This window comes from Centroberyx affinis, unplaced genomic scaffold (assembly GCF_046629955.1).
Source record: "Centroberyx affinis isolate AG114_WGS23_722 - 3 ecotype Tasmania unplaced genomic scaffold, CSIRO-AGI_Caff_v1 ptg000198l_1, whole genome shotgun sequence".
Classification (NCBI taxonomy): Eukaryota; Metazoa; Chordata; class Actinopteri; order Beryciformes; family Berycidae; genus Centroberyx; species Centroberyx affinis.
In genome coordinates this window covers 356,028-376,978 of record NW_027278891.1, presented here as the reverse complement: position 1 = coordinate 376,978, position 20,951 = coordinate 356,028, and the positions used below count along the sequence as shown (strand labels likewise).

At 38.0% G+C, this 20,951-nt stretch overlaps 1 protein-coding gene across 1 annotated transcript; it reads right to left on the bottom strand.

The window, feature by feature from the left end:
• Positions 1-3,626: 3,626 nt before the first annotated feature.
• Positions 3,627-14,375, bottom strand: LOC139660551 (axoneme-associated protein mst101(2)-like). The gene is made up of 9 exons (XM_071538729.1): positions 14,216-14,375; positions 12,761-14,119; positions 11,204-11,365; positions 8,218-10,032; positions 7,950-8,126; positions 7,451-7,546; positions 5,169-6,794; positions 4,577-4,672; positions 3,627-3,718 (listed from the first exon to the last, which is right to left on the bottom strand). The coding sequence occupies exons 1-9, from the start codon at positions 14,373-14,375 to the stop codon at positions 3,627-3,629; spliced, it is 5,583 nt and encodes a 1,860-aa protein (XP_071394830.1).
• Positions 14,376-20,951: the final 6,576 nt, after the last annotated feature.

Sequence of the window (20,951 nt, the reverse complement as noted above, 5' to 3'; positions counted from 1 at the left end):
TGATTGATTAATTGAAAATTATGGGGAAATTAGATTATGGAGTCTAAAAAATGTCAGAATTGAAATTGACAAATGAAACAAAAGAAAAAGATCATGGCAGTACCTTTCTTTTCAGGTTCTGGTTTGGCTTTGTCTTTAGGTTTCTCAGGAACCTTTACTTCTGCGGAAAATGCAAAAATATCATTCATTAGATAGTTTGACTCACAAGGTTTAGTGCATTCTTCTATAATTATTATTATTATTATTATTATTATTATTTGTTGTTGTTGTTGTTGTTGTTGTTGTTTTTGTTGTTGTTGTTGTTGTTGTTAAGGCTACATGTAAAGGTGCAGTACAAACATTTTTTTAGTACCTTTCTCTGCAGGTTCAGCTTTACTTTTCACCTTAGGCTCTATCAAACAAGGACAACACTTGGTTAAAAGAGGGTGGAATTTAATTAACCCAATAATATATTTGTTTCAATTAAAGTAAGAAATGTGTGGATCTTTGATTGTATTGCTAAACAAAAGTTTTAAATATACTGCAAAGCTGTAGATGGTTTGCCTACATTTGGTTTGTTTATTTAAACTGGCACAATAATCTAAGATATAATGCAGAGGATTGAGTATTGTATTGAAATAGATAGTTAGCAATTGATTACCTTTTATCACAGCCAGTGGCTTGGCCTTTTCTTTTGGAGCCTTGGGTTCTATAATAAACATCAAGATATTTATGCAAACAGTGTAGGACCTTGTTTTTTCAACATTTATTTTTAACTATTTGGATATCCACATCTCACATATAAGTTTTCCTTTAAAGTGAGTTTCCTTCAGCTCTTCTACATGCTTCTTTTTTGTTTAGTCTAAAATTACAAAATTATCACATTGCAAAGTTAAATATTTGAACATGCTTATTAGAAATGCATAATAATAGTAGCTGTCAAAATGACATCAGTTTGTCACTTCAGCTTGATAAACCCTGAGCTTTGTTAATACTGCATACTAGAGTGCAGGTCATGATAAAGAGCAGCTTAGTCTGTCTATCTGAGTTCTGCCTTTGATATTATTTGACATTATTGATGCCAATCAAGATAAGCAGGATTGGGAATTTTATATAGCTTTTATACCTTTTTTCTTGGCAGGTGCCTTCTTTTCAGGAAGTTCAATCTTTTTGTCTTCCTTAACCTCTTTGAGAACTCTTTTCCTGGTCTGTTCCTCTAAATACACAAATTAGGAAAATTATTACGGTAACCATCATAGTAGCTTATTATATGAACTATGATATTAACATATTTCAGAAGTAACATATAGTCATAGTCATGTAATTTATTTTTGTTTAATCTCAAACACATATAATGGCATATTTGATAGATCGAGAAAACCTTTTCACTAGAGGACATCAAAGCTGCATTGTGCAGCTGCATTGCTGCAGTTTGCTTGGGCTTACATTGTTGTACCTTTGGCTAAATGAATGTCTGAATTTCATGATAAACACAGTTTTATGATGGCTCGACATGCTTTCCATTTCTCCCAGAGAGTCTTACTAACTTCAAGCTGCAATTTTGCAATTAGACATCAGATTTTAAAATGTCATAAATTAGCAAGGAAGGGCAGGTCAAGTCAAATTTAAGTCAAGTAAGAATTTCAGTGGTCATTTCTGTGGCTTGAAAGGGGCATTAAGTAATCTATGACCTGTATCGCTCTCTATTGGCGACCAATAGGAATTGCAACACCATTGATATAATTTATCTCCTGTACACAAGTCTAAGACACAGCCCCCACCACTCCCACCCCCTTGAGTGGAGATGCTTGTAATTGACACAAACAATATAGTCACAACTTCACAACACATAGTAGAGAGTTGCACAGGTTGAATAGGTTGGGTGTGGATTGGGAGTGTCTTGAAATTCCAATGGGCAAAACAGAGTATGGGCTGAAGGTGAGTTGAGTTATTGATCAATAACCATGTCAACCCCCTGCAAATATATTATGATCATTTTGCGCTATAGGCTGTAAAGATTTAACTTTTTCCCTTTTAAATATAGCCTTGTTTATTATCCCTCTTGATCCACGATATTTTAGAGATAGTACAATGCTTAAAATCGTACAAACTGCAGCTTTAAGTCTGCATACTGTTGGGTTGAGTGGCCTGTTACTCACCTGTTTTTGTAACATTTTTCAGGACAGGGACAACCATCTTCTTGACAGCTTTCAGCACCTTGACTGGCTTCTTGGGTTCATCGGCTGAAATAAAGGGGAGAAAGCCGATGCCACAATTTCAGTGTCACGCTGTTGTATTTGAAGCTTTTTTTTCCCACGGCACAGCCGAGGGCATCATGAGGCAAATTCAGGTCAGGCAGTCAGTCACTCACTCACTCAGTCAGTCGGTCAGGTAACGCTTAGTGAGATGATGTGCTTTGTCAGATGGCCTCTAGAGGGTGGTTACTGCCATTATAGCAATTATTTGCTTTAATCTTTGAAGATGAAAAAATCATGAAGAGGTTATAGCTTGTAAATTCATGAATATACCTTTCTTGGCAGGAGCTGCCTTGGCTTTTTCCTTTGGAACTTCTGTGTCAAAAAAGAAGACCGAGGAAAGGAGATTCTACTATTAGACTTTTATATTTCCACTCAGTCTGTTGCTTTGATGTATGTAATAAACCATTACAATTCTTTGTATTTGTTACCTTTGCCATTTGCTTAGTTATAGTAACTTCAGAATTAGCTTTATAGCCTGATAACATGGTGATGTTTCTGTATAAGCTTTGTATTATACACAAATAGTGTGCACCACATTGCTGCTTTAACTTTGCATGCCTGAATATTATGCAGTAAAAATAAAAAGCAGAGAAATCTATACCTTTCTTTATAGGAGCAGCCTTCTTCTTGTCAACGTCAGCATCTAAATATGGCAGAATCAGTATTTATTTATTCATTTATTTATTTTTTTAACCACACGCAAACACAAACATATGCACACAATATGGAAGGTGCTGAAGTATAATATGCTTACATAAACTGTACATAGTCTGAAGTCAAATACAAAATAGGTATTATGTACTGCAAGGACAATTATTCTGAAAAATATGTTGTTACCCTTCTTTGCAGGAACTCGTTTGACTTTTTCTTTGGTAACTACAGCATCTAAAATAGAAAATAACATGGTGACTAACTGAACAAATGAGACAATTCACTCATCATCACTCCTGTTTCATAACATTAGAGATAAAAATGTGAGCAGCAACAGAAGAGAGACAAATATGATAATAAATAATAAGCAACACAGAAAATGTATCAACATCTTTTTGGAGATTGTGCAAAATACTGTAGCAAACATAATGGTTATATACCTTTCTGAACTGGTGCGGGTTTGGGCTTTTCTTTAGAAACTTCAGCTTCTACTGTAAAAGATATTAATAAAACATTGCCATCACGAATTTACATACATATCATCCATAAAGGCTTTTGAAACCAGACCTATGATCATTTTGCGCTATAGGCTGTAAAGAGCTTACTTATTGCAATTTTGAGCCCTTTTGAGCCTTGTTTATTATCCCTCTTGATCCAAGATATTTTAGAGATAGTACAATGCTTAAAATCGTACAAACTGCAGCTTTAAGTTTGCATACTGTTGGGTTGAGTGGCCTGTTACTCACCTGTTTTTGTAACATTTTTCAGGACAGGGACAACCTCCTTCTTGACAGCTTTCAGCACCTTGACTGGCTTCTTGGGTTCATCGGCTGAAATAAAGGGGAGAAAGCCGATGCCACAATTTCAGTGTCATGCTGTTGTATTTGAAGCTTTTTTTTTCCCACGGCGCAGCCGAGGGCATCATGAGGCAAATTCAGGTCAGGCAGTCAGTCACTCAGTTACTCAGTCAGTCAGGTAATGCTTAGTGAGATGATGTGCTTCGTCAGATGGTCTCTAGAGGGCGATTTTGACTGTGCGATGCAGTGTTTCCCATACAGAGACACAAAATCAGAAGTTGCTCACTGTATAGAAATGGATCTAAATCGATCTTTAATGTGCCTGATGTGCGCATCACATCATGTTTGTAATTTGGAGATGTACAGACAGCAGACCAGCAACATTGAACTCAATCCACAGTCTCCAGGTGTGAAAACAAAAGTGAAACTTAACATTTCACAGTCAGTAACAGGGATTTGCAGATGGTAACTCGTCTTCGATGCCCTACAAACTTTAACGGTACAGTAAGTGCCTTTAACGTTACCTTAACGTTAGTGGAATTAGGTCATTTAACCGTGTCGCAGTGCTTCAGTGCATAGAATTGAACACGTGCCGTGGGTCTGTACAGGATCTGTGCTTGTTTATTTAACATAACACTGTATTGCTAATGAAGTATGATTTTGATTTGTGTGTATTAGATTCAGAGAAGTTTACTACAAGAAGTCTCTCTCACCTGCTTTTTTGATAGGAAGCTCAGTTTTCTTTTCTCTCTTCAGCTCCACTGCATGCTTCTTTTTGGCTTCCTCTGAATAATTGAATTTAAACTGTGTCACTACAGACTTCATTCATTCAAATACTGAAAATGCGGGTAAAACTTTACAGTGACCCATGCTTATTATGTATTGTCTCACCTGCTTTTGTAACATTAAGATGTGCCTTTTTCAGGACAGAGACAACCTCCTTCTTGAAAACTTTAACCTTCTTTACAGGCTTTTTGGGTTCATGTTCTGAAATAAAAGGGAAAAGCTGAAGGAACAGTTTCACATGGAAGAGACAAAGACACAACCTTATTGAATTAATGAAGCCTACCAATCTTTTTAGCTTCTTCTTTTTGTTCTTTGGAAGGCTTCTTTTTGGGCTCTTCTATGAGTAATCACACAGTGTTTCATAATACAATACAATTAATACATAAATGAATGTATCCATATACAAAAAATATTAATATTTTGTATCATAATAGTATTTGATGTGGGTTAATTAGGAGCCAAACATAGGTATATTCTGTGCATACCTGTCTTTTTAATTTCATGAGTTGTCTCCTTTTTCAGAGGTTCAATTTCTTTCTTCACCTCCTTCTCCTCTTTGGAAGGTTTCTTTTTGGGTTCTTCTATGTAATTGCAGACATTTCATTTAAAATAAATTAATAACAGTGTTTGTCGAGTTTTGAGGATAAATGGTTCCTGTCATATATTGTGGTTGCTTTAAACATCATTGCTGGCTTACCTGTCTTAGTGTCTTTCCTCTTTAGAGGTTGGGTTTCCTTTGATTCTTTCTCTTCTTTGGGAGGCGTCTTTGGTTCCTTTTCTTTGGGAGTCTTCTTGACCTCTTTTTCTTCTCTAGAAGGCTTTAGTTCTTTCTTTTCTTTGGAAGGTTTCTCTGGTTCTTGCTCTTCTTTAGAGGGCTTCTTTGGTACTGTCTCTTCTTTTGAAGGCTTCTTTGGCTCTTCCCCTTCTTTGGGAATCGTTTTGACTTCCTTCACCTCCTTAGAAGGCTTTGATGGCTCTTTCACTTCTTTTGAAGGCTTCTTTGGTTCTTTTTCTTCCTTGAGAGGCTTTTTGACCTCTTTCTCTTCTCTAGAAGATTTCTTTTGTTCTTTATCTTCTTTGGAAGGTTTCTTTGGTTCTTGCTCTTCTTTAGACGGCTTCTTTGGCACTGTCTCTTCTTTTGAAGGCTTCTTTGGCTCTTCCCTTTCTTTGGGAGCCTTTCTGACTTCCTTCACCTCTTTAGAAGGCTTTGTTGGTTCTTTCTCTTCTTTGGAGGGTTTCTTTGGTTCCTTCTCTTCCTTGAGAGGCTCCTTCACCCCTTTCTCTTCTCTAGAAGATTTCCTCTGTTCTTTATGTTCTTTGGAAGGTTTCTCTGGTGCTTGTTCTTCTTTAGAGGGCTTCGTTGGCACTGCCTCTTCTTTGGAAAGCCTCTTTGGCTCTTCCCCTTCTTTGGGAATCTTTTTGTCCTCCTTCACCTGTTTAGAAGGCTTTGTTGGTTCTTTCTCTTCTTTGGAGGGCTTCTTTGGTTCTTTTTCTTCTTTTGGAGGCTTCTTTGTTTCCTTCTCTTCCTTGAGAGGCTTCTTGAGTTCTTTCTCTTCTCTAGAGGATTTCTTTTGTTCTTTCTCTTTTTTGGAAGGTTTCTCTGGTTCTTGCTCTTCTTTAGAGGGCTTCTTAGGTACTGTCTCTTCTTTGGAAGGCTTCTTTGGCTCTTCCCCTTCCTTGGGAATCTTTTTGACTTCCTTCACCTCTTTAGAAGGCTTTGTTGGTTCTTTCTCTTCTTTGGAGGGCTTTTTTGGTTCTTTTTCTTCTTTTGGAGGCTTCTTTACTTCTTTCTCCTCTTGTGGATGCTTTTTGAGTTCCTTTACCTCTTTAGAAGGCTTTGTTGTTTCTTTCTCTTCTTTGGATGGCTTCTTTGTTACTTTCTCTTCTTTTGGAGGTTTCTTGACTTCTTTTTTAGATGGTTTTGGTAGTTCTCCCTCTTCTTTAGAGAGCTTCTTTAGTTCTTGTTCTTCTTTGGAGGACTTCCTTGGTTCCCTCTCTGCTTTTAGAGGCTTCTTGATTTCTTTCTCTTCTTTGGAGGGCTTCTGTACTTTTTCATCTTTAGAAGGCTCACGTGGTTCTTTCTCTGCTTTGGAAGTTTTCTTTGGTTCTATCTCTTCTTTGGAAGGCTTCTTTAGTTCTTTACGTTCTTTGGGAAGCTTTTTGGCTTCCTTAACCTCTTTAGATAGTTTCTTTGGTTCCTCCTCCTCCTTGGAAGGCTTCTTTTGCTGTTTGTCTTCTTTAGGGGGTTTCTTGATCTCTTTTTTGTCTTTAGAAGGCTTCTTCAGTTCTTTCTCATCTTTGGAAGGCTTCTCCAGTTCTTTATCTTAAAAATAATCACAAAACATGAAATTGTTCATTGTAACCAAATGGGTAACAATAGTCCATTTTTTTTGCCTTCTAGTCAAAGTGTGTTAACCCATGTGACTGCTTCTGATTACCCTACCAAAACCTAACCTAATCAAAGTACCCTTTCCTTGAACCTAACCTAACTTTAACTGCATTCTTTGTTTTTGACTAAACCTAACAGTACATGATTAAAAAGTTGATGTTTCCATGACATGCCATTGTGCATATCCTTTCTGAAATGTTCTACAAACTAAACCATGTCCATAGCTTTTCATAAGCATTTTACAATAAAAATAACATGTGGCCGCATACTGTACAATAACAGTTATGACTTTTTTGACGTTTTAGCAGCATACCTTTCTTTTTAATTTCATGAGTGTCTTTCTTCTTCAGTGGTTCAGCCTCTGCCTTAACTTCTCTCTCCTCTTTAGAAGGCTTCTTAGATTCTTTCTCCTTTTTGGGTCCCTCATCTTCAAAATAATAAAAAACATCTCTCATTATGTCTCTACAATATCAAGTTTTATATCATAGGGCCATTCAAAATGTATTAATGTTTAGTAAAAATACACAGAGTTTGTCTTTTATGTGCATACATGTAGATGAGGAACCTAACACGTTGATTTATTAGCCTACCTTTCTTTTCAGTCTCATGAATGTCTTTCTTCTTCAGAGGTTTAGGCCCCTTTGGTTCTTCCTTGTCTATGGAAGGCTTCTTATGAGGCTTCTCTTCTAAATGTGATAACATAATGTTTCAAAAGACCATCAAAAGTATCAAAATTGCTTAAATGTTACAAGCTTTCAGTTATTGCTCGTAGTATTTTAAAAAGCCAATAAATTAAGAATATCATGCAAAGGAAAGATGCCATTTTGGAATTAAACCCTTCATTTAACTAGCACATAAACACAGTACATAGCATAACACATAACATCCATAACATGAATGCTCCATACAGCAACTTGCATTTTGTCTGTGTTGATGAGGTCAATTATTGCATTTCAGTCAGACAACTCACAAACAGAATAGGAACATTTTTATTGAGAATCAATTTTTTTTTGGCTCCCTGTGAAGCGTAAATTAATGCCAGCCTAAAGCGACAGCAGTAAGAGATCAATGCAACCCCCTCTGATGAACCACAAAGAAACAGAGACGACAGTTGGATGCTGGGGTGGAGGTGGGATGTGAGAAGCATGGGCAGCATGGGCAGCAGCGGCAGCAGCAGCAGCGGCATCAGGGCGAGCAGCATGAGTATGAGAGTTTGACCGGCCACCCAATTAGTCATGGCAATAGGCAAGCTCAGCTGAAACATCGCTGATCCAGAGCACAGAGCCACAGAGCCACAGAGCCACTCGAGTTGTCTGGCTGAACTAGCTTCCCAGCCTTTGCTTCATTAGAGGCCTACCTGTCTTTTTAATTTCAAAAGTGTCTTTCTTCTTCAGAGGTTCAGCCTCTTCTATTGCTTCTTTCTCCTCTTTAGAGGGTTTCTTCACTTCTTTCTCTTCTTTAGAAGGCGTCTTTACTTCTTTCTCCTCCTTAGAAGGTTTCTTAATTTCTTTCTCTTCTTTAGAAGGCTTTTTTGGTTCTTTCTCTTCTTTAGAAGGCTTCTTCACTTCTTTCTCCTCTTTAGAAGGCCTTTTTGGTTCTTTCTCCTCTTTAGAGGGCTTTTTTGGTTCTTTCTCTTCTTTAGAAGGCTTCTTCACTTCTTTCTCCTCTTTAGAAGGCTTTTTTGGTTCTTTCTCCTCTTTAGAAGGCTTTTTTGGTTCTTTCTCTTCTTTAGGGGGCTTCTTCACTTCTTTCTCCTCCTTAGAAGGCTTCTTCTCTTCTTTCTCTTTAGAAGGCGTTTTGGGTTCTTTCTCCTCTTTAGAAGGCTTCTTCATTTCTTTCTCCTCTTTAGAAGGCTTTTTTGGTTCTTTCTCCTCTTTAGGAGGTTTCTTCACCTCTTTTTCCTCTTTAGAAGGTTTCTTCTCTTCTTTCTCTTCTCTAAGAGGCTTCTTCACTTTCTCTTCTTTAAGAGGCTTCACTTCTTTCTCTTCTTTAAGAGACTTCTTCACTTCTTTCTCTTCTTTATGAGGCTTCTTCTCTTCTTTCTCCTTAGAAGCCTTCTTCTCTTCTTTCTCCTCTTTAGAAGGCTTTTTTGGTTCTTTCTCTTCTTTAGAAGGCTTCTTCACTTCTTTCTCCTTAGAAGGTTTCTTCACTTTCTCTTTCTTAGAAAGCTTCTTCTCTTCCTTTTCCTCTTTAGAAGGCTTTTTTGGTTCTTTTTCCTCTTTAGAAGGCTTTTTTGGTTCTTTCTCTTCTTTTGAAGGCTTCTTCACTTCTTTCTCCTCCTTAGAAGGCTTTTTTGGTTCTTTCTCTTCTTTAGAAGGCTTCTTTACTTCTTTCTCCTCCTTAGAAGGCTTTTTTGGTTCTTTCTCCTCTTTAGGGGGCTTCTTCACTTCTTTCTCCTCCTTAGAAGGCTTCTTCACTTCTTTCTCCTCTTTAGAAGGCTTTTTTGGTTCTTTCTCCTCCTTAGAAGGCTTCTTCACTCCTTTCTCCTCTTTAGAAGGCTTTTTTGGTTCTTTCTCTTCTTTAGAAGGCTTCTTGATTTCTTTCTCCTCCTTAGAAGGCTTCTTTACTTCTTTCTCCTCCTTAGAAGGCTTCTTGATTTCTTTCTCCTCCTTAGAAGGCTTCTTCACTTCTTTCTCCTCCTTAGAAGGCTTCTTGATTTCTTTCTCCTCCTTAGAAGGCTTCTTCACTTCTTTCTCCTCCTTAGAAGGCTTCTTGATTTCTTTCTCCTCCTTAGCAGGCTTCTTCACTTCTTTCTCCTCCTTAGAAGGCTTCTTGATTTCTTTCTCCTCTTTAGAAGGCTTCTTCACTCCTTTCTCCTCCTTAGGAGGCTTTTTTGGTGCTTTCGCCTGTTTAGAAGGCTTTTTGACTTCTGTCTCTTCTTTGGAAGGTTTCTTCACTTCTTTCTCTTCCTTAGATTTCTTTACTTCTTTCTCTTCTTTAGAGGGTTTCTTTACTTCTTTCTCTTCCTTAGAAGGCCTTTTCACTTCTGTCACTTCTTTAGGTTTCTTCACTTCTTTCTTTTCCTTAGAAGGCCTTTTTACTTTCTCCTCTGTAGAAGGCTTTTTCACTTCTATGGAAGGTTTTATCACTTCTTTCTCTTCTTTAGAAGGCTTCTTCACTTCTTTCTCCTCTTTGGAAGGCTTTGGTTCTTTCTCCTTTTTAAGCTTTTCTTCTAAACGCAATCACAAAAATATCAGTTTTTCAGGTCCTAAAAAATATTTGTCTTGCTGTAAGAAAATAGCTGAGGTGAAGCACATGTTCTCTGACTCAGTGTCAATGGGGGAATCAGTTAGCTTTCTCACTTCCTGAAAAGTAAATCTTTCGGTGGTAAAACACTGAGAATATATGGATAAATTGTAAGGTTACTGACATGTCATTTTCTGTAGTTAACACTATAGTTTGTTTGGAGAATCTTGTTTCACAGATACAGTCCTGTTTTGCATGTTTACCAGTATTTGCAGTCATATATTTGCAGCATGTTCATATGAATACATAACCAGTACAGTTACACATGTTAATGAAGCAGCAGTACATTCTATCATGGTCATGAGATTAACACTGTTACTGTAATATGAGGCAACTTGACAGGACCATACTGTATCTTCAAAGACATGCATATAGGCATACGTCATATTTAGATCTTTACATTACGTATTATACCCTATGGCTATCTAAAAGCCCAATAGCCATCCTTGGATACTTACACTGTTATAGTTCATCAGTTTATGATCAATGCATTCCAGAAGTTGTGATGTGAAGTGTTGTCATTTACTTTTTTAGTGTACCCTCTTTCCCTCAACCTGCCTCATCTAATTCTACTTCAGGTAGTAATTTCCTACATTTCCCAGAATTACCTTCAACACTTAGTTCTTAGCAAGAGCATAGTAAGTTTTTCCAGCTGAGGAAAAATGAGAGAGGAGAGAGAACAATGCCGTGCTGTGCTGTGCCCAGTTGTTCAAATTACAAATAAGCCATCAGAGAGGGTGTTGTATTTCACATGCTACCAATGACAGATATGCAATGATGCAAGGCATGGCTGCATTGCATTATAGTCTACTGTGGCTACTGTTGGTTGGTATATCTTCCTCTTCTACGATGGATTTAGATAATTGAAAAAAAACAAACTCCACTGTAGCTGCGCAGGAAATATCTCAATGTCATGTCTACGCAGGAATAAGAAAAATACACCAAACAACAAAACGGTCCCAGAAATGCATCATCAATGGCTGTTTATATTTTAGCAGTGTTAGTGTTTTAGGGTGGATTTTTCCTATAATACACCAGGGATATTTCAACAATATATTGTAATTTCAGGCATTCATTTCATCATTTAGTCTGATTACCTTTGGGTTTTGGCCTCTCTGTTTTCTTCATAATGGGTTTTGCCTCAGGTTTGGCCTTTTTCTCAGGCTGTTCTTCTTTTAGCTTTGTCTCTACCTTTTTCTCAATTTTGGGTTCCTTCTTCTCCTTCTTCTCAACTTTTTTGGTTTCTGCAGCTTTGAGGTCTGTAAGTGACAGAAATGTAAAAATGAATGTTGGTAGTTAGGTAATTTGATGGAGTTGCTCAAAGGGTGGGGAGGGTCAGAATATTACCTTTAATAATGGCATCTTCTACTTCTTTTGTTGCATGTCTTTCCTTTGCTTCTTTGAGAACTACAGTATATCATATAGAAATATGTGAAATATGTAAAGAAAATAAAAAGTTTGTGGAATTGTATGTCCACAATACATTAAGCAGTATCTCCAGGTAGGGAGATACAATATAAAGTCATCATAAAAATACATCATGCATGCATAAGCACTATAAGCAATCAAAAACACACCACAAATAATGTTATGATATACTGTTGAAACAACTAGCCCTAACTTTTAGAGCTAGCTTGTAGAGTTGTACAGTAAAGTATAAACATCTATTTAATGAATCAGCATTTTTCAATGACTGTTTCCCTTTAACACAATCCATAATTCACAGTGGATGGCAGAACAGTACAGCTGCAAGTTGACTCCGACATCTTCAGTGAGAAAACTATCCATGCTTCTCTGTAAGTCTCGCTGGCAGTCTGACGACTCCGTCCAGCTGCTCTCTGTACAAACGGCCCCAGCACACCGCCAAGGGCAATCGCTGCATCGTTTCAATAAGGGACCATTCAGAATTAGCACAGTGGGAGACAGATTTGTCTTTACTGAGTCATCAATGTGAAACATATAAAGCACACTAAAAGGAGATGAAATGTGCTCAGGGACACTTGGGACAGTGTGCATTAGTCCCAAGATCCTCTTTCCTTGCAGCTATTCACACCTAAGTCAGGATGAGTTTCTGGTCTAAATAAAACTTGACTTGGCCTCATTGTGTCCATCTTCATTTGCTATTCAATTATAGCCCTAAATTTGTCTGTAATGAGCCCTATAAAGCAGTGATAAGCAGTTATAATCTAGTAGACAGCTTGGTGTTGAAATTCAATCTGGTGGTAAAACACTGATGCACTGCTTGATGACTATTAATATTACAGTAAAAAAAAATTCCCCCCGAAAAATCAATCGACTGTCAAATGGTAGTTGACAAACATTAGATTTTCAGACAATTCACAAACACAATGCTGCATGTTATAAAATGGAAATATCAAGCATGCTACATCAAACACTATACAAATATTTATTATATTCATAACCTTACAGTCATTTCCCAAACAACAATGCTACTGAAGACTGTTTTGAGTTGAAAAGCATTCAGTATCTCCTTGGAAACAAATGTTATGTATGGATGATAAGAAAATCACGCTTTCATTCAACATTACATTCACATTAACACACTCACCATTCAGATATATTTAAGATGATAATACCTGGTAATGAAAAAAATGATAAAAAAATATGTGATGATAATGGTAAATGTGTTATACCTTTCTCAAGCTGAATATCCAGTTTGTCTTCTTTGAGGCTCGCCCTGGATCCGACTCTTCTGAGCCTCTGGAAGGGAATGTGCACCTTCCTCCGTCTCTTAGGTTCAGTTTTCCTGCTCTCACTGTTGTTGTTGTTTTCGTCATCATCGTCGATGATGTCGGAGTATTCATCTCCATCGGAGACGGTTGTCATTTCTTCCTCATCCTCATCGTCAGTTTCAGACACTGCATCGACCACATCAAGCTTTTCAGCTGTCAGAATTTCAAGTTGAAGATGAAGTTGTTGGATTGATGGCTCTTTTTCTTCTTCCTCCTCCTCCTCCGCCTCCTCTTCCACACCTTTCTTCTCCTCCTCCTCCTCCTTCATGTCCTCCATCTTAATCTCCTCTTCATCCTCCTCGTCCGGTTTTTCTTCTTCCTCCTCTTCCTCCACAGCCTTATCATCTTTCATTTCAACTTCTTGATCTTCTTGATCAGCTTTTACATCTTGATATTTGACATCAGCGTCAGCCATGTCTTTGTCTCCCTCTTCATCACCATCGAGATCTTTATCTTCATCATGATCATAATCATCATCAACGTCTTCGTCGACAGTGGCATCAGAATCTGCCTCTTCGACCTCCTGCTTCTCCTCTTCCTCCTCATCACTGTCGCCTAGAATAAGATCAGTGGCCTCCTCTTCTTCATCAAGCTCTCCTCTGTCATCGCCATCACTGGCCTCCTCTTTGACAGTGAGGTCATCTTGATCATCTACGTCATGGTCTTCTTCTTTCGCCTCCTCCTCATTTTCTACCACATCTTCCTCTGTTTTTAACTCCTCCTCCTCCTCCTCCTCCTCCTCTTCCACCCCATCCTCCTCGGTCTTAATATCTTCCTCTTCTTCTACATCCTCCTTTGTTTTCAATTCTTCCTCCTCCTCCTCCTTTGTAGCCACCTCTTCTTCTTCTTCTATCTTCTCCTCATGCTCCTCCTCTTTCTCCTCCTCCTCTGTAGCCACCTCTTCTTCTTCTTCTTCTTCTATCTTCTCCTCATCCTCCTCCTCTTTCTCCTCCTCATCTGTAGCCACCTCTTCGTCTTTCTCTTCCTCCTCTGTGTCCACCTTTTCTTCCTCCTCACTATCCAAGGCTTCCTTTTGTACCACCTTCTCTTCCTCCTCCTCCTCCTCCTCCTCCTCAGCTTCTGCCATATCCCCCTCTGATTTAACCTCTCCCTCCTCCTCTTTCTCCTCCTCCTCTTCTTCCTCAGTATCATCCTCTTGTGCCTCTTCCTCTTTCTCCTCGTCCTTGCTGTCATCATCAGAGATCACCTCATCCTCCAGTGATGGTTCGTGTTCTGTGTCTTCGAGGTCGACACGCTTCGCTAGTGATGTGATAGCAAGAAATTTAGTGCCTGCATCGTTTCTATCTTGTAACTGATTAATGAATATCATTATAGAGGAAAAATCATGTGAAATACCATTGTCCTCCTCTGCCTCCTTCCCATCTTCTTCAGTGGAAGCTTCAGTGGGCACTTCACCCTCCTCCTCCTCCTCCTCCTCCTTGTCCTCCTCCTGTGTGTCTGGAGTGACACTTATCTCTGGAGCAGGAGCAGCTTCCTCTTTGGCAGCATGCATCATCTCTGCAACTGTATCATCAAGCCATGTAATCTCTCTTACTAGCCCTTTACATCTTTGGCATTTTACACAGAAGTGCAGATCCAAGCTTTTTTTTTTTATGGAACTGAAGGAATTTGATGGGGTGAAATGGCAACTGATGATGAGCATTCATAACATTAGTGACATTGTATAGTAAACACCACATGTTGCTGTTAGTAAATACCACTTATCAGCAAAACCTGCTTATTAGCATTCTAACTGACCCTTCCCCCATCAACCCTTTCCCAAAATAGTAAATTACTTCCACAGAGGTGTGACCAAGTCAACTTTGCTCGAGTCCCAAGTCAGTCTCAAGTCTTGAGGCACAAGTCTCAAGTCAAGTCCCAAGTCTAAATGTAGATTACCAGGTCAAGTCCATGTCATTAATGTCAAGTTTCAAGTCTAAATATAGAACAGAGTCGAGTATCTTAAAGAAAACAAAATATCATGCAATGCAATATCATTTTTAAAACTCTATTATCAGTTTCAACTTCAACAAACAATTCAGTTGTCTGGTGGAACAAATTTCATATCTTTCAATCTAAGTAATTTACACAAACTCTAGATCTTTTGTCAAGACTTTCGAAACCTTTTCAAGTCATCGAAGTACAAGTCAAAGTCAAGTCCCAAGTCACCAGAACCCAAGTCAAGTCAAGTCTCAAGTATTCTCTTCATGCATCAAGTCAAGTCTCAAGCAATTAAAATTGTGACTCGAGACAGACTTGAGTCCAACTCATGTGAGGCCTGGGTTAGGGTTAGGGTGGTATGGAGGTACGGAGGTGAGGCCTCGAGGCCTCACCTCCGTACCTCCAACATAATTATAGTCAATATTATCAATACTAACACTTGAAACATGTGGTGTAAACGACATGTATGGTTCCATGCAAAGATAAAAATGAAATATTCCAAGGGAAACAAGCATCATCCAGTACAAACAATCCAAATACATACAGTACATCACCGATGTTTAACTTGTTGACATACAGATGGCAGTCAGTCATACAGAAGATGCTTGGACAATGCAGGAGGGGCAACAGCGGCGTCAGAGGAATGCAACTCCAAAGAATCCACATTAAAGATCATTTTTCATGCTCAATGCTCCACAGAAAATCCAACATTTGAAATGGACACAAAATGTGATGAATGGAACCACAAAAAACTTAACGGCAAGACACACCATGAAGGCAGACTTCCATGAAATGCAGAGAAAATGTTAAATCCAATGAACTGTCAGTGTGACAAATGGAGGGATAAAGGCAGTCACCAAACCCATAACCACTTGGTTGCATACAGACATTTATTATATTACAAAATAAATACACGGTAGTTACGATGCATATTTGTTCATGCAGTAAGTTATTTTTTAATGTCTCAATAAGTGCAAAATGGAATTTATTAAAATGGGATTGACATAAAGTTTCACAGTACTTCAGGCTTGCTGTATTACATTGAACATGACATCAGCCAAACTTGAAACCAAGTCAAATAGAATGGTAAGATACACAAAAATGAATGCAGAAACATGCATGAAAGGCCAGAAACAAATATTACGGAAACATGTCAGTGTGACAAATTTAAAAAGCAGTCAAAAGGTTTATGCAGACTAATTGCTGGCACATTGCAAATGTCAAAAATACACTGCGTATAATCTTTATAATGTATGGTGGTATTTACTTACCTTTTTCAAAAGGTGGCAAAAATTCACCTAGATTTCATAGAAGATATGATAATGAAAGGCAGTTAGTTTAAATGTTCTAAAAGCATGATTGTCAGTCTTGTCAGCAAAGAAAAATATTGTCAGTACTTACCTTTCCTTCTCACCAAATGTATGTCAGATGTTGAAGCCACAGTTTCATCTGATCAAAGAGAATAACAAGACTTAGTGTGCAATTGTTGTGTAATTGTCCATGTTTAAACAATTAGTGTTTTTTCAGAGTAATGAATGACAGTCTAGTGATATGTTTCTAGGTCTACTAAAATCAAGATAAACAAATGCACAGACCTTTTTCTGTTACTACATTTACAACTGGTGGTGTGGCTATGGATTCACCTAAAACAAGAGAAAAATATGCAAAAAGGAGTCAATACATGTCTCTTTTCGGATCAATATGAATATCAAAAAATATGAATTTTAATTTGTTTGTGAGATAACCAAGCATACCTTGATCACCAACGAGCATGCTCGACATGTAACCCAAGAACAAGTCTTTCTTGTCCGTCATCTCCATTACAGCATCTGTCACGACTTTCATGGGGTCAATGGTCACCTCAGGAATGATCCCTGAAACACCAAAACACCAAGTTATATGCAAAAGATGTACTTATTTATGACTTTCTATCTCTATCACTCATATATGAGGTAGGTAAGAGTAATCACAGCAAATGCAAACACAGCAATATTCATAATTGAGATGTAGCTGTTGTGTAACTCATATGTTAAAGCGTACCTTGTTCACCGATGAGCATGTTAGACATGTAGCTCACAAACATGTTTGTCTGCTCCTTGGTGATTTCTGCTGTTCTACTGAGAACCGTCATGGGACTGAAGCCAACAGCATCCTGGATATCTGATCAACAGAAAAGTCATCAATAAGTACTTCTGTTAATGATTTGTTAATCCAATATGTAGTTTGTAAGTGAAGCATACAGTCGGCCAACAATGGAAAGTAATTTGTAATGATCCAGAGAGATTAGGTAAAGGTTAAAACCAAGGGGCAGATACTATACCTTTTACCACATCCAACAGTTTTTCCAAGATAACACACAGCACATCCTGGATGTAGTCTGCTATTCCACTCACAAAGTCATTAGTAACACTGAAGACATCTCTGCCAATAATCACTGGGTCAATGAAGCTAATGTCAGTGGTTCCTGAGAAAAACAAAACATATTCAGGCCAAAACTCAAATTAGTTAGGTGATTCAAGAAATACAACATTTTGTTACACAGAAAATTAAAGAAGACAACCAAAGTACCATAGAAAAAGTATTAGGTCAGTGATCGTTAATTTTCACTACTTCAACAAGCTGACAATTAGGTGAGAATGAAAGACAATGATATCAACATTCCCCCTCTAAATTTGTATTAGTAACCAGTTTAGTTCAATTCCTAATTTTGCCTTCCATAGAAAACACATGCTACTAGTTAATAATTAATAATAATAATGATCTAGTAATTAATCTGTTATCTGGATCACAATATAATAAGTAAGTCAGCACCATTGACTCAATCATAATCAAACTTCATATAAATATTACACTAAAAATTATCAAAAGGTTAAAAGAGGGAGCCGATACCTTTTGTTATATCCAGTACGGTGTCTAAGACGGCACACAGCACATGCTGGATGTAGCCCACCACTCCACTGACTGAGTCATTAGTGGCACTGAAGAAGCCTCTGCCCACAACCACAGGGTCCATGAAGCTGATGTCAGTGGTGCCTCAGAAGAAAAAATAAAGAACAAGTAAATATAATACACCTGATATGCAAAATTTTTATTTTGTATGAAGCATTTAAGCAGACCACAGAGGACAGTGACAGAACATGACTGAACATGGAGGAAATTATTGAGAGATGTAGATGAGACATATATGCAAAATTCTTCTAACACTCATTGTAAGTTGCTTTAAATAAGAACATCAGCTAAATGCCTGAAATGTAAAACGTAACGTTTTTTCTGAGTTGACAGTCATTTATATTGTGTTTTTGCTTGAGAGTCAATATTCCATTTGTAAGGAATAGTTAGTAAATAATGTATAATTAATTTGTTATGTGGTTGGTAAATGTATTATTATTATTAATTTAGCTCCACTAAGTCGTCCATTACATAACATCTAAATATGACGTTACAGATTAGAGAAATGTTAAGACAAGGAGTAGATACCTTTCACTACATCCAGAACGGTATCCAAGATGGCACACAGCGCATCTTGGATGTAGCCCGTCACTCCACACATGAACTCATTAGTAACACTGAAGACGCCTCTGCCTATGACCACAGGGTCAATGAAGCTAAGGTCAATTTCTCCTGAGAAAAACAAGGACATTTATGAGCGAAAACACACAAATTCATCGATTAGTTTATGTATTTTTTCTAATTTTATGTTAAATCAGCCAAAACATTCAAGCTCAAAGGAAAGGCCAAGAGTTTTAGAACTATACTTTTGCTTAAAAAAATCAAAAGATTAGTCTTCTTTAATAAGGGATAATAAGATAATTAGCGTTATTATTCTGTTATGTTGCTTGTGAATGGAACGGGGAGGCCAAACAAGTAAATATACAGGTTGATACCTTTATGTATATCCGATATAGTATCCAATATAGTGTCCACCATGGCACACAGCACGTCCCTGAAGGAGCCCGTCACTCCACACATGAAGTCATTAGTGGAGTGGAAAACTCCTCTGCCAACGACCACAGGGTCAACGTAGCTGAGGTAGAAGTTTCCTGGGGGGAAGAAATGAATAAAATCATGGTTACATTAGTTTTATGCTAAAATGCTGACAACTGTTCTCTTCCAAAGTGTGTAGTGACTGCTTAAGTTGTCTCCTCATACCCTCCTCATCAGAAAAGTAGTGAACAAATCCATCTTTTGCTTCTGTTATTTCGTCTGCTGCATAATTTGCTGCTGACATCGGGTCACTTAAATCAGGCGCACATTCTGGGGACAAGAAAAGAATTAGGTATTATAAAATCATTATACAGTAAACAAATTATACCAGGCAAACTGTCTCTCTTATGTACCTTGAACCTTATTGAGCAGACTTGATACTTCATCAACAGCGTCGTTTACAGCTTGCACAGGGTCCAAAATGATTTCTTGAATGTCTGAGAATATCACAAACAAACATACAGATAATGACATACTGTATATGTAAGTAACATAAACATGTTTGTGTGAGATAAAAAACAACTTATCAGGTATTTGAGATAATTTACTGCATTTCATAATATAACTTATTTAAGATAGATAGATAGATAGAAAGATAGATGGAGAGAGAGAGAGGGAGAGAGAGAGATGCACATATGACAGGCAGATTGAAACAGAGAAAGCAAAAGCAAAGTGTGAGCGACAGATAGAGGTAAATGAAAGACAGAGAAAGAGGGAAAGAAAGAAGAGAAAAGGAGGGAGCAGAATAGAGAGAGAGAGAGCGAGAGAGAGAGAGAGAGAGAGAGAGCGAGCGAGAGAGAGAGAGACAGACTAACCAGGGACTGCCTTGTATTCTACAAAGTCGAACATCACTACTCCCACAACCACCCAGGACAGGAGGGCGACCAGAGCGATCACCAGCTCCACAGAGACCCTCAGCTTCCTGAGCAGCCCCAGGCCTCTGGACTTCAGCGAGCCTGGCGGTGGAGCCGCTGCCTCGCTGGACCCTCCGGCTGCAGAGGAGGAAACGGATTTTACTCCTTTGAATGGAGAAAAAGGAGAGAGACTTTAATGCACCCGCAGATCCTAGTCACTCTGTTTTGCACTACCAACGCTTCTCAGCTTTCTCAACTTGGTCCTTTTCTATCCTACTCATGACTGTGACCCTGTTAATACTGTTACCAACTAAATGCCAGTGCTGCTGTACTGGAACAGTTCTTTGAATGTATCCTTGTTGCATGTTTAGTCTACTGTAATACAGCCATTCTGACTGATGGGTGACAGTGTAAATATGATCAGCATAACTGCCCCACTTCTCAATGTGCATCTTATATTACAAGAGAAATACAAACAACAGTGCAGTAATCATATACTGATCACAATTTCATAGCGCTTTCATTCATGTTTACTGTCTCAAACATATTGGGGAAATCTTCTCTTTGTCACATTCAAAGTTCCTAATGTTCATTATTGTTAATTTCCAAATATACTGTAACACAGTGCAGCGTGTTGAGTCAGCAAAGCTGTTTACTATGCTTCAAGTATCTTCTGCTCATGCAATCATTACCCTCCAGCATACTGAACACTGTGATTCAGTATTTGATAAATAATCCTACATATCCATCTTGGACAAAATCTTAGTTTTTTATCTAGTCTGTGAAAGTGTTACCATTTTGTAAACAAAGGACTTAAGGTATCCACTAGCTTTTAAAATCTACCATTGTCCCATTCATTTCATGCTAGCAAATTATTTGTAAGGGAAGGTATCTCTCTTTTTTTCAAATGACAACTTAATCAAAGTTTCTGGGCAGGAAGGTGAATTTAGCGTGGCATGTCTGGAAAAATAATGTTCCCCAATAGCTGTATGTCCAGACTCAGACTGGAAGACTCCAGACTAAACCACGACAGGTGAGGGATGTTTCCCTTGTGATCTGTAGGGATTTAAACATCACATGGTGGAGTCATTCCATTTAGTTGGACTATTGTGTTCTGTTTTATTAATTGGCTTACTGGAATTTTCCAAATACACTTCATCCCCTGCCTGTGTATAATTTATTTTCCTGATATCAACGGATTATTCGAATTAGACTGAATACTTAAGAGGCAATAACTTAATTAACATAAATTTATTTGAAATCTTGCTAGTTAGATTAAAAATCTGAATCAGAAATCTGCCGACTTCAGTGGA